General features: G+C 35.4%; 1 protein-coding gene across 1 annotated transcript; it reads right to left on the reverse strand.

The window, feature by feature from the left end:
- Positions 1-4772: 4772 nt before the first annotated feature.
- On the reverse strand, positions 4773-14460 carry LOC117102047 (adhesion G-protein coupled receptor G6-like). Its single transcript, XM_033242261.1, has 9 exons — positions 14242-14460; positions 12785-13138; positions 11407-11573; positions 10706-11036; positions 9670-9869; positions 8725-8871; positions 7759-7883; positions 6945-7213; positions 4773-4849 (listed from the first exon to the last, which is right to left on the reverse strand). The coding sequence occupies exons 1-9, from the start codon at positions 14300-14302 to the stop codon at positions 4773-4775; spliced, it is 1731 nt and encodes a 576-aa protein (XP_033098152.1). The 5' UTR covers positions 14303-14460.
- Between the last annotated feature and the right edge of the window lie 849 nt (positions 14461-15309).

Below are 15309 nucleotides of genomic sequence, written 5' to 3' on the forward strand. Positions count from 1 at the left end.
CGGTTACTGAAAATGTTGACTTTAGAAACACTAAAATTTATTGCAACGAATATTTCGACTACTCCTGTATGTCTTTGTCAGCGCTCGACATAAAATGAACATTGTCTATGTACTGATAGGCCTACATGCTTTTTGTTACAGTGCAATAATAATATGTATGTGTACTATACTGTAAATTTAGGCAAATGACGAGGTCTGTAGCTTTACCGTACTCGGGCGATTAAGCGCCCCGTTTGAATAAGCGCCCCTTTCGAATAACCGCCCCTCTTAACGTGAAAATTTCCTTAAGCGCCCCGTTTGAATAAGCGCCCCTTCTAATTTGAATAAGCGCCCTTAATCATAAGATTTTCTTTTTAGTAAGTCAATCAATCCTGGGATTGTGGTTGCTGGCATGATTTGAGCTGCAGAGTGGAAACACATTCTTCTTAGATCAATATCAAAATGAGGATATTTCTCTTGGACAGATGCGAGCTCTGATCCCTAAACAGATAGTATATTTTCAACTTCACTCTTTTTACATATTTGTCTATGCCTAGTCCTACTCCTCTTTTTCTTTTTCCGACCTTTAGCACATTCTCGTGAGTTTTCAAGAAAAAATACAATGGTCTTGCCATCCAGCTAATCTCAATCGGCCGATGATCAACAAGCTAACCACTAACCACCACCACTGATTTCATCTGCTATTTTGCTGTTATGTAAATATTCATGCATTAATCTTGCCATGAGCCATGTTCTCTGGACGATTATCCTTTCCGCCTAACCACCATTCATAATGTCCTTATATACGGTAATCTTTTTTCATTTAAAAAGTGCCTCTTGAATTTAATAATTTCCCACAAAAACCCTTCGATTTTCATCTATTTCCATAAGCGCCACTCTGTTTTCATAAGCTCCCCGTTTAAATAAGCGCCCCTCAGAAAGTGCAAAAAAATATTTTTAGCGCCCGGGCGCTTATTCGCGCGAGTACGGTATTTCAAAGTATAACTATAGTACCATTGACGCAGTAAGAAAATAAATACAGAATATTATTTTATTACGCTGTGTACACATCTGAACAACTTAGATCTATTCTGCTTTCAGTCACCTTTATATCCTAAATACTGTTTTATGAATAATAACTATACTGTACAGATATGGTTGAATAGTAAATTGTGTTAAGCCTACGTTACTCTTATCTTGTGACTGTCTTTTGTTACATTACATTCCGAGAAAGTGCAAAAGAGGTTGTGCTGCTGAGCAGTCAATCACAGAACTGAGAACTCTTGATGTTCACAAAATACCGTACTCGCGCGAATAAGCGCCCGGGCGCTTAAAATTTTTTTTTGCACTTTCTGAGGGGCGCTTATTTAAACGGGGCGCTTATGAAAACAGAGTGGAAATTGAGGGGGCGCTTATGGAAAATAGATGAAAATCGATGGGTTCTTATGGGAAATTATTTCAATAATTAAAAATTCAAGAGGCACTTTTTGAATGAAAAAAGATTAAATAAGCTGTCTCTTATACACATCTAGATGTGTATAAGAGACAGACAATGTACAGGTATAAGATTTAAATTTAATATCAGACTTTGATTGATCCTATGGACATCACATTAATATAAAATCACAGAATATTAATCAAAATCATGAGTAATTTTAACAGAATGTATCACCTTGGACAACAAAAGTTGTGGCTTTACTGCCATTTAAAACAAGCAAGAGTTTAGTTAGCCTTGGATGAATGAGAAGAAAGGAAATTCTGACAAATTGTGGTATTGGTATATTAACCTTAATACTACTACTATAAACTGTTACATTTTTTTCTCATTATATCCTGCATTTGTTTATGTTTCCCTTTATGAAACTGCAATGATACTGTTTTACTTTCTGTTTCAAAGCTAATTGTACTAGTAGGCCTACTGAATTAATTCAGACCAAATGAATTTAGTTTATAATGTTATTAAATTTAGAATTTTTTTTCCAATGTTCTTTTCCAAGTTGCAGTGTCACATTGTGCTGATTTGCGTATAGGCATGGTCCATGACTACCTAGCTACAGTAAACAGCTGCTCACGATGATAGACTCCACAATTACAGGAGCTGAAATGAGCCATAGCATCAGGGACCCCCCACGCCTTCTGAAAGATGTATACAGTAGGGGCTCATACCACAGTCTGCGGAGAGACTAATGACCTAAGATCATTATACACAAGGCCCTCGCACAAACACATGCTCAACCAACTTCATGACATGAATGACATGCCAGAAGACTTCCCACGACTGATAGTAATTAATTAATACATACAATTATTTTACTTGCTCCTCACGGGCCTCATACCTCTTGAAGAACGCAGATTAGTAAGTGTACTTTCACACCTAACCAAAGTAGATCATGTCAGGGTCACCAATTTGGTTAGGTGTGAAAGTACACATTTCTAGGCTCCCCCCCCCCCCACACCCCAGAACCTGTCTCTTATACACATCTAGATGTGTATAAGAGACAGCTTAAGTCCCCACCGGACAGGTCAGGCCCCCCGCCGGACAGAGCTCGTCGGGCAGTCAGACCATAAAACATAAAAATAGGCCGCACCAAGCCAACACATGTCTGTCACAGTCTGAGAGTGCCATTTTCGGTTATCTAGAGGTTGATATTCTTTTAAAAAAAATCTCATTTGGGAGGGGGAATCCCCTCTCAACCCCTTTTCCCAGCTCGAGCCTACGAGCTCAAGTCTTCCCCTGTCGGACAACTTAGCCCCCTAGAAAATATATCATAGAGCCGCCACTGTATCTGAACGACTTAGATCTATTCTGCTTTCAGTCACCTTTATATCCTAAATACTGTTTTATGAATAATAACTATACTGTACAGATATGGTTGAATAGTAAATTGTGTTAAGCCTACGTTACTCTTATCTTGTGACTGTCTTTTGTTACATTACATTCCGAGAAAGTGCAAAACAGGTTGTGCTGCTGAGCAGTCAATCACAGAACTGAGAACTCTTGATGTTCACAAAATACCGTACTCGCGCGAATAAGCGCCCGGGCGCTTAAAATTTTTTTTTGCACTTTCTGAGGGGCGCTTATTTAAACGGGGCGCTTATGAAAACAGAGTGGAAATTGAGGGGGCGCTTATGGAAAATAGATGAAAATCGATGGGTTCTTATGGGAAATTATTTTAATAATTAAAAATTCAAGAGGCATTTTTTGAATGAAAAAAAGATTAGGCCTATATAAGGACATTACGAATGGTGGTTACAAAAGATAATCGTCCAGAGAACATGGCTCATAACAAGAATGCGTGAATATTTACAGCAAAATAGCAGATGCAGTTAGTGGTGGGTAGTGGTTAGCTTGTTGGCCATCGGCCGATTGAGATTAGCAGGATGACAGAATCATTGTATTTACCTTGAAAACTCAGATGAGAATGTGCTTAAGGTCGAAAAAAGAAAAAGAGAAGTAGGACAAGACATGTAAAAAAGATTAAAGTTGGAAATATACTGTCTGTCCCGGGATCGGAGCTCTCATCTGTCCAGGGATCGGAGCTCTCATCTGTTCAAGAGAAATATCCTTATTTTGATATTGACTGAAGAAGAATATGTTTCCACTCTACAGCTCAAATCATGCCAACAAACACAGTCCCAGGATTGATTGGATTATTGACTTGCTAAAAAGAAAATCTTATAAGGGGGCGCTTATTCAAACGGGGCGCTTAAGGAAATTTTCAAATATTCAAACGGGGCGCTTATTTGCGCGAGTATGGTATAATATAATAGTTATTGATGTACATATTATCAATTTCGCTGAATAAATACAAAACTTATCATTCTAACAGTGCGAGGACCGATTATTAGTAAGACAGTGACAAATTTCTAGATGGACACCGCATGCGTTGCACTTTCGCCTATTGTATATGAAGTGTCCTCCGAAATTTGTTGATTTTGTTTAAAATGTTGCAGATTGGAGTCCGTGTTCGATTTTATAGGTGGTCGAAATCCATATCTTATCGACCTGACTACACGATTCCTTGACAGCTTTTTCTTTAACTCCTTGTTGAGCACGAAAAACAGAATGAAAATAACGATGCCTTGAAAACCATTAAATATGGTAAACATATAGTTGAATGCAACAGATCCATCAAAATTCAGAGAGAAAAAAGCGAGACACCACGTGACACCAGAAAGAGTGAAGATAGTTAACACGTGACGGGTGAGACGGTGTAGCCTTTTCATCTTTGCTATATTTGAAGAGTCGGGTTTTGTAAAGAGTGAAGACAGTATGCGCACGAATAATACAACGTTAACCAACAAAATCAAAGACACAGGAGCAACCAATGTACAGTAAAATATGACACCACTTAACATGAAACATCTGCAAAAAAAAAAATGTATATATATACTGTTACGTTATATTATATTCCTGTCTCTTATACACATCTAGATGTGTATAAGAGACAGGTGTACACATCTGAACAGTGGCGGCGCCAGCGGGGTGGCAGGGGGCTTAAGCCCCCCACCGGACAGGTCAAGCCCCCCTCACCCTGCCGGACAGAGCTCGTCGGGCAGTCACCAGACCATAAAATATATAAAAATAGGCCCACACCAAGCAAACACATGTCTGTCACAGTCTAAGAGTGCCATTTTCGGTTATCTAGAGGTTGATATTCTTTTAAAAAAAATCTCATTTGGGAGGGGGAATCCCCTCTCAACCCCTTTTCCCAGCTCGAGCCTACGAGCTCAAGTCTTCCCCTGTCGGACAACTTAGCCCCCTAGAAAATTTTAATATGAATCACAAAAACTTACTGATATTCGTTATTGACGCATTCAATTTTGAAAACATAGACAGCACCGGCAATTACAGGTACTATTGGTAACACTATAATTAACAAAAATGAAAATTTCAAGTGAAGTAGAGTAACACTCTTTGAATGTAGTTAGATAGTGTATTATTACGTCATCATGCAATCAATTTGTTTACCGTAATTTCGAAGGGTTTTGAGAGAGAGGCGTTTTTTTTGTAATCTAAATTGATACGTATATGCTCAAATATACACCCCTTAATTTCGCTGTAAAATGTGGAACAACTACACATAATTATCGTCAAAATGTGTTATTGAATTGCGTGAGCATAAAGACGTATTGATCCCAACCAGGTAAGAAAACATTAATAGAGTGTGTTGAGAATGATGATGCTTCCAATAGATTTGTTGACAGTCATTTAGGGGGCGCATATTTGAGGGTGTCGTTTATTTCAAGTGAGGCTCTAGCCCCAAGGCGAATTTTTTTTTATCGTAGATACAGTATGTTGAGAAAAAAAATATGAATTATTCATTAGAGTGTCTGAAGGCATTACTAGCGCATGCGCAGTCTCGCTTCGCTGAACCTACTGTATTTTGCAGTCTTCCGACCGCAACCAAAACAAGATAAATGTCTCTTCCTTTATCGTGCCTCAATGAACTGGGTTTGTAAAGTATTTATTGGGAAATTGAACCTTTGTGTCGGTGGCACACACAAAGGTGGTGCATCCACGTGACATTGTACATTTTATAAAAGAACAAAAAAGATTATAAACAAAGAATTATTACTATTAACTTAATCAGCAAAAATATATAAAGGCCTACACTAACAAATAATATAAACAGACACACCGCAAAAAGGAAAACGCTTACACTGCACTGCATGATAATTTCATTTTAATCACTGAAGAAAAGCAAAGTTCAGAGTTAAAAAATTCACCCAAAAGTCACAGATATCCAGCTTACCATAAGGATACTCTAGAGACTCTATGTGGAATGATTTTTACGATTTAGGTTTATTAACTTTTTTCCAAAAATTAATGTAATCATTAGACTAATATAATATTTTTTTCAAAAATTAAGACATATAAGAATAATATGTAAAATTAATAAAAAATTTAGTACATATCATAAACATTTTTTTAAATACATGCCCTAACAAAAACTTAAAAATTAATACATATCATAACAATAAAAATAAGTAAAATTAATACATATAAAAAAATTTTAAAAATACATAAAAAAATTAAAAATTAATACATATAAGAATAATAATTAGTAAAATTAATACATATCATATAAGAATAATAGTAAGTAAAATTAATATATATCCTATAAGAATAATAGTAAGATTGCTTCGGCCTTCAAAGTACAGTGCTGTACTATACTTTATGGCGTAGGCGATAGGGAGGGAGAGCAGGCCCAAAATATATGTAGTATATAATATATGGCCTATGCTAGGCCCCATCTATTTGTCCAGTTTACTGTTAATGTAAGCTTGCTTATTACAGCATAAACCACGGAGGTATTACCACCCCACACACAGCTAATCCCACCGATAGTCCAACCTTCGCTCACCGCGACGTGGAAAAAAACTACAGCGAGTACGAGATTGCGCATGCGCAAGTAATGCCTTTAGCCACCATAAATGAATAATTCATTAAGTTGTGCTCAACTTACATACGATAAAAAAATTCGCGTTTATTCCAGAAGACGTTTATTCGAATGTACAGTATATAGCAGTTTTGTACAGAGGATTGCTTAATGTTTTCTAATCAAATATGAATATATAAATAATAAGGGTAATAATAACTAACAATTACAATTACAATAATAATGATGATGACAAATGATGATGATAATAATAATAATAATAATAATAATAATAATAATGATAATAATAATAATAATGATAATAATAATAATAATAATAATAATAATAATAATAATAATAATAATAATAATGATAATAATAATAATAGAAAGTGTAAAATATAACATTATGAGTTATACTGTGAAACAAAAGGAAACTATTTAGATTGAGGACAATAATTGCTCCTTTATAACAGCAGCTATTGCTTAAGGAAAATATTGTTATCGTCATTATTATCATCATCATCATCATCATTATAATATAATTTTATTATAGCGTTATGACAATGTAATGATACTTACGAAAACAAACACTGGCGACCTTCTTTACGAATACCTGGTTATCTGAATCAAATATAGTTTTCGGTACGATATTCATGTACAAAGTAAAGACTTCGCCACCCATCCACATAACTGAGGCTAGAAGAAAATAGTGAAGAGCGACTCCTATGGCTTTACACAAAATTAGTGAACTAGGTGAAAAGTTGCTGACAATGTAAAGTATGTCGAATACAGCGAGAGAGAAGAATAAACAAATCAAAACTTTGGATTGTGCTCTTTTTCTGATTAATCTGAAAAGAGACCAATATCATTTTAGAATAATTATAATCATGATCATGATGATGATAATGATCATCATCATCACCGCCATCATCATCGTCGTCGTTGTCGTCGTCGCCATCACTACCAACACCACCACTACAACCATCTTCATCATCACCCTCATTACCATCCTCATCATCCTCATCATCATCATCATCATCATCATCATTATCATCATCATCATCATTATCAACAACAACACTTTCATGGTATTACTAGCATTGTTTTCATTACCATCATTATCACAAACACTGTCATTATCTTCATCACCACACCCATCTTCATCATCCTCATCATCATCATTATCAGCATCATTATCATTATCGCCATCACATACATAACCACCAATACCACCTCACATTATCGTTACAATCGTTAACGATACCCCTCCGTCATAATCACAAAACCACCATCACAGCTACCAAAACCATCATCATTGATCAATATATCTTCATCAAATATTATCGCCATCATTATCATCTCGTTATACTGGTATCCTATATAGCATACTTACTTATTACTTAAGTATGCTAACAAGATGATGATTAAGAGGATGGCAGATAAACCAAACAAAATGATGGACAGGAAATGCAGTGCAAGTACATGCTCTCTTCCAAGTTTGTTATCCTGGACTGGATCCTGAAACACAACAATTAAGCCTACATGTATGAAAGGATGCTGTTGCTTTCGGCAACTGTCTACAAATTGCAAAAACCTGTACTAAATAAATTGTTTAACTGATTTGATTTTTTTTTAAATGTTAATAAGTCTGTCATTTCGCAATAGTTGATAATTACTCTTCTTGCGGATGACAAGCAGTGCAAATTAAAGAAAAATAACTAGAAACTATTATTTTTATTTTTTTTAATTTATTTGAAATTTAAATATAAAAAGCATATACAGTATAAGAAGTACATATGGAAGTCGGTCACTAAGTATCAGGTCAACCCAGTCAACTTCTGTATAGTGGCATCTGTTGTGTGGTGAATTTTCTCCAATCCTCAAGAGACACTGTAATTTAGGTGTTTTGAACATGAAGTGTTAGAGTTTTGAACACTTAGACCTCCAGTACAGTACAGTGTAGTACATGTGTTCAAATATTGAACACTATAGCGTTAAACTGCGGTTACTGAGTACAGTCGTTCACGATGTGGTGAACTCTCTGATATGGTTGGCCACCTTCCTCAAGATAGTCATTCATGATGTGCTGAACTGTCTGATGTGGATGGCCACAAGTTCCAAAAAACCCAAATTTGTTGGTTCTTTTAAATAATCAATGTTATAATTCAATTTTGCAGACTTCATCATAGGCCTATACGGCATATGATGTTCTTGTAAAGGGCAAAAATTGAAGGGTCTGCTTCTCATAGGACGTTTTTAAAAGTATTTTAAATGAGCGATTCAATTTTTTATGTTGAATTTGAGTGTTTAGAAATTGTGGGACTTACAATATAGGCCTACATTTAAACAAGGTATTTACCAGTAGTAAGGCAACGTGCCCCAATCTGTTACATGAACACGACACGTCACCATTTCCACGATCACTTGTGATGCAGCCTTCACGCAGCACGTTCGATATTGCGTCGCTGTATGAACATCGAGCCTTGAAACATGTCTTATCCATGAGCTTCATAATATAGAATAGAAATATACACAGATTAAATGTTTTATTCAGTAATTTTAATTTTAATTATTTAATATTAAAATGGCAGGAGGACCATATTCACGTTTATTCACACCGATCGTTCGTTAGTTCGTTTTATTCGTTCTTATTTCATCGAAATATATGGTTTCATATTAGCATATTCACAAGATTCGACTTTAAGAATCATTCGATAATAAACGGTCATGGGATTGGACTCAGTGGACAACGAATCTCAGTGATTAGGGTCAATCTCTTAAGTAATGATGCCATGATTGTGGTGAGCTGGTAGTCCTCTTGAGAAAACAAAAATTGTAGACTACCTATATCTCACACCTATAGGGTTTTCCTGCGTACTAGTTTCGCAGTTTGCCGAGTTGTAACTCAACAAAAATGTGGAGAACTCTCGTAAGATAAGTCCGGGGGACTCGCAACTCGGGGAGAGTTCGTACTCGTAGCTGATACAAACTCGTGGATGTAATTTTGAAAATATTCAAAACCCGAAGAGGTAACTCTTAGAGAACTCGTGGTATTTCTCGTTGACAACTCGGAAAATTTGTCGGCGGTTATCCATCGCACTTAATTTGTTTTAACTCGCTTAGACACTTAACTCATAGTAAACTCGTAACTAACTCTGGAAACCCGTAGCTAACTCTGAGTAGGTAAACTGGCATGAAACTTGCATATACCAGTTACGCCTGCCGATTAGACAACGCGTTTTGTGCGACACTGGGACGGAAACAACCTGGTACAGTGAGGGCAGCTTAATTTGCTCTAAATTACCTTGACGTTATTGAAGTTATATGTCACGTTGTTATCAAGGGGCTTCTCTGTGTCGATTTGTTCCACCTTCACCCCTATTACCCTCCGCCATATGGTCGTTTGTTGGTTGCTATTGTTAGTTTTTAAGTTATCATCAAGAAAGAACAGGCCCGATCTGTGGAACACAACGAAGCTTACTTGGAGCATGCTCGTTGATTGATCTGTAAACGAAATTGTATTTTTCATGCATTTAACCTTCGTATAATAGGCCTAATATCCACTAGTGTATGATACGCATACTAATTGCGTATTACTGTTGAACTAATAATCAATTAATTAATTAATAATTTAAATAAATGTTGTTAATTATCATTGAGTCAACCTATCTAACGTCAAACGTTTGTTGATTACTCAGTAATGTAAAGGAAATATTGTTTAACAATTTAAAACATTGCTGAATAAAGAGCTAAATAAAGGTATTCAATACAATGCCGTTGAGTACCATTATCATCAACATATCGAAAACACGTTCCTCGATCAGGCTTTTTTGAAAAAAGGATAATGAGGCCTTCTTTTTTTTGCTTTACAGAAAGATGGTAAAATGTATATACATGGCACAGACTCCTCTTATGTAAGAAAAGCAGGACACATGAGTATTATTATATGCTTACTGCTTACGATGTTTTAAATTCTGCAGGAATTTTTTCTATAATTGGGCGAGGAAAATAAATTAAAAAAAGTGAACGTGAAACACATTCTTATTGTAATTGGCGGCCTTTTTTTTTACAATACAGTACTTCAGGAATCCAGGAATTTGAAATAGAGGGGGCCCGGAGAGGGACTTTCACAGGTGGAAGGTCTAGACTGATGTTGATAGGATTGGATGCAAATTTTACCATAAGCCTATATGAAAAACAACGTATAGGCCTTTGTGTATTATGATTATTACACCGAAAACATAAAAATAACAGCTGATAACTGGTTAACGGAGGTAAAAATGTGTGTATTTATGACACTTTAAATGTACTGTAATATATTCAATCAACAGTTGCTATACCTGTTTTGGATATTAATATGTTCTTTGGTATGGAGCCTGATACGAGAGCATTCGTCGGTTCTGCGTCTGCGAATACCAGCGACAAATTGTCTGCCGAAGCAGAAAATTGTAAGTCGTTCGTGAGGAAGTTTTTATCAAACGTAACAGCTTTTAATACGATGTTATTGTTATTTGCCACAGTGAAGTTTGACTCTTCTGCGAAAGTCTTTGTGATTTGGTTGTCCAATGCACCGATGATTCTTGCCGATGTATTAACTGCTTGAGGCCGGTTTTCATCGTCTTGTAATTTGGAATCAACTTCTAAAATGTTATCAATAATCTTTACAACATCCTTTGAAAAAGAGTATAATAAGAAGCCATAAGGTACACCAATAAGTTTGACATAAGACATCATCATAATCCTCATCATCATCCTCATCATCATCATCGTCATCATAATCATCATCAGCAGCATCATCATTATCATCATCATCAACATCATCATCATCATCACCACCACCGCCACCGCCACCACCATCATCTTTGTCATTGTCATCAACAACATCAATTTATCTATCCAGAAACTCATCTATCCAATCATCCGTATTTGTTTGTACTGTGTTTAAGGTAATATGTAGCAAATCTAATTTGAATACTGGTACGTCATTTTTAGCAAATCTATAAAAGGGAAAAGCCCGTGGAGGTATTTAGGAAGGTAGTACCTTAGGTGATGATCGAAGATTACTCAAAGTATACAAGTCATTTGCAAGAAGTACCAGGTGATCCAAAGTAGTCGCTTCATCTAACATGGCTGATTGATTTACAAGCATCTCTAATTTATTGTCGAATGACATGGTTGTTGGTTGTAATGTTGTACTCGTCTCAGATTCTGTAATAATGAAATACAAATCAATCGTTATTGATGCTAGATAGGCCTACTGTTCGCCCAAACCGGTTTTACTGCATGGATTCATCAAATCGATAGAACATTTATTTTAAAAATATGTAGTGTTAAAGAGAACTTTATGAACTTACAAATTCACTAAACATATTTTACCGTTAAAACGCCTATTCGTTAGCGCATCAACTTGTGATATTACTGAGGGCGCACTATACTCCTGCTAAAATATTAAGGTTGAACAATCGAGTTGTAAATGGTAAAATATGAAGCTGTGTTGAAAATAAAAGTCAATATTTAAATGTATTACTTTTATATCTAAAAAAGTGATTAGAATGAAAATATATTACTGTATCCCTCAACAATATATGCATAAACCTTTGAAATTGACACGTCCTCCCAGTCAATTTATGGATTTTCTTGTGTTTTTGATCTTACAAACATATAGTGAGACCTTTCGCGTACATGACGATTGACGAGAATCACTACAACTTAAGTACATAGGAGTGTGGTGAATCAAAGTGCCAGTTCTGACTCTATTTTCATTCTTTTCAACGTGTTTGATAAAGCATTAGTATCGCATGTGATTAGACTGCCAGAGATCTATATATTAGATATAGACCTATACATTGTATATAATAGGCTTGTAATATATAAGTGGTCTGACCTAAAGGCATATAGATAATGGAAAAGGTCTAGCATATATAAAAGCAGAGGTATAGTATATATCAAAATTCGTGGAAAAGGCTATCCTATAATATCTCGATTGTAGATCATTGAATAGTATTTAGTCTATTAATATAGATGATGTATTAGGCCAAGACTACAAAGATCATGGAAAACGCCTTGACTACATGCATTGCAGAGGATGTCTGGTCTACTGAAAAGTTTTGGTCTAGATATATCAAGAGGTCTAAAATCATATTAAATACTGGTATATAACGATCATGGCTACATTAACGGCATTAGACCAGTGTAATTTGAATTAATAAGTCCTATGTTCTATCGGCCCCATTAGAAGCTTACGTGCTAAATGCAATTCTTGCACAAAGCGTCTTATGCATATTAGAGCAACGTTTTAGAAACAATAGGCCTATGAGGGAATAATATAATCGAATGTATAAGATAGCTTATCCACCACACACATTGCAATGAAAAGGAAAAACACTTAAAATTACTGCTGAAAACGTTTATAGGCCTACTTGGAGTTATTTTAGTCGACGTTCCAGAGATCCAAATGGTACCATTCCCACCACAATATTGCTCTTTATTTCCAGCACATGAGTGTTGGCACAGGCTATCATTGATAGGTGCGTAATTCATTATGTAATCAAATCGTCCACAGTGACAATAATTTGGATGTTCCAATCCAAAGTTCTGAAAGCCATGACTGGTACAGAAGTCTTCACAGAAGTTTTGAGTCATATTTTTGTGAATACAAACTCCATTCGTGCCGCAACTGTCGCATTGCTGCGGGTCGTTCGGATTGCAAATATTTCCTTTAAGAATGCCGTCAGATCCATTAAAGCAGGCAGGGAGAGAGACCACACCAGGACCTAGATATCAAATAATATCAGAACTACCAACGATTTTGAATGGGCAAATAGTAGATTGTACAGTATATATAACGATAGTAACTAGGAAAATCATTTGGTTATAAAATTATTGAAGTGAGCTTTATTTTATTATTACTGTAGGCTAATAATTCTTTTGCAAAATTCTGAGTTAGTCCATTTTGGCAACCGGGCTCCTCTCTGTGTTTTAATCAGATATAACATGAGGTTTTATTCTTTTATTTAGAGAACTTTCAAAACAATTTAATAAAATTGGTAAAATTTGATTTATTATTATTATTATTATTATTATTATTATTATTATTATTATTATTATTATTATTATTATTATTATTATTATTATTATTATTATTATTGTCATCATCACCACATTGTTACCAACCTGAGAGTTTTGAAATGCGAGTGGGCGGGGTGGGGTGGGGGTGCGAGCGGTGGGGTGCCAGGGGCGGAACCCCCGGTGTCGACTGGTTCCAGTCACAATGAACGCGCAAGACCGCATGCGACTAGATTCTAAGTGCGTGGTTCGTTGGCTGTGTTGTTTTGGTGGGGAAAGAGAAATTTTCCCTCCTGAATTGATTCTCGAACGAGATAACGAAATATCTCTATAAACTAAAGCTACTGCATGACCTTCTTTATAGGCTATATTTGATAAAAAACAATTTCTTCTAATTTTAAATACATTTTCCCCCGAATTCGTTATCCCGCATGTACTTGTGCTAAATGCATGACAAATTTATAATCACGCATGTGTTTCTGAAAAATGCGTGTTTCATCCAAAATCACTGTAAAATGCGAAACCGTCCCACACGATGCGAGACGGTTGGTAACTATGTGACATCATCATCATTAATATTATTATTGTCATCATTATCATTATTATTATTATTTTATTATTATTAACATTATTGTCATCATCATTATGACTTTTAATAATACTATTAGTATTAGGCTTATTATTATTGTAATTATTATTATTAGTATTATTATTATTATTACTCTCATCATCATGATCATCATTAATGTTATTTTCGGTAACACATTATGATATTCAGATTTCAAATAGTTACAAAATGCAACTCACTTACCCAGCGCTTTTAGTGTAACACCACTTACAGTAGAATAAACCAAATACAAAAACAATTTCATGTTTTAAGAAGAAAAACCAGAAATCACCATAAACACCTTCAGTAAGACGCTCTTTCAGATAGGTTATGCGGAGGTTTCTGAAAGAGTTTTGTCTTCTAAAGATATCAGTATCGAATTTACTTCAGAAATCGGCGTCTTATTTTCTTCTCCCAACTCCAATCCACTCTAGCGTTCGTTCAGGTAATGGTACCAAAGAAAACATTCCTATCACATTTATAAGCATTGGCCATGACAGCATGACCACAATTTTCCCGCCTAATAGTTCGATTTAATATAGAATGGACTATTCCGGGATCAACGTCACACTTTCCTTGAAAAACTAATGCACTTTATTATAGAGTGAATTGGCTCATCATAGTTCCTGAGACAGAAAGTAATCTGGCGGATGTTTTTATAGCAGTAACACAATCAATATGCACTTTTATGATAGAGTGGTCCTGTCATTTGTAGGTAGACTAGTGTTTGTTATTTTAATTTTGCCCTGTCACGATATATTTTGTACCCACAGGAAACAATATTTAACAAGTCATAATTATAACACGTGTGTTTTTCTGTCCACCTAATATTTAACATCATAAAACAATGACATATACATGTTATCTTTTGTCTAAATATCAGGATATTTGTTTCACAGATGCTTACTCTGAAAACTGTAGAAAAACATGATCTTTACCTATGTTATGCTGTGGTCATAAAAAAGTTCACACGATATGATGTATGAGGAGATTGGTTGTGTGCAGTACGCAGCCTCATTTACAGTTTGAACACGGTTGTGACGTCAGAAAGTTGCTTTAATTCGTAATAATAATTGAATGGTGGAGATTGTGTAAAATGTAAACAAATAATACTATATACAGCAAAAATTGGGCACAGCCATCGTAACGTCACAGGATGACAGCCTACAATATACGTGACTCACGTTGTTACACTTTAATAATCTCGATTACTTTCTTAGAATACACTTTTCTTTTAGTATATAAATATATATATTATGTATATATATATAT

The sequence above is a fragment of the Anneissia japonica genome, unplaced genomic scaffold, assembly GCF_011630105.1.
Source record: "Anneissia japonica isolate Jap-2015-1 unplaced genomic scaffold, ASM1163010v1 scaffold997_len2565447_cov190, whole genome shotgun sequence".
In the NCBI taxonomy this organism is placed as follows: Eukaryota; Metazoa; Echinodermata; class Crinoidea; order Comatulida; family Comatulidae; genus Anneissia; species Anneissia japonica.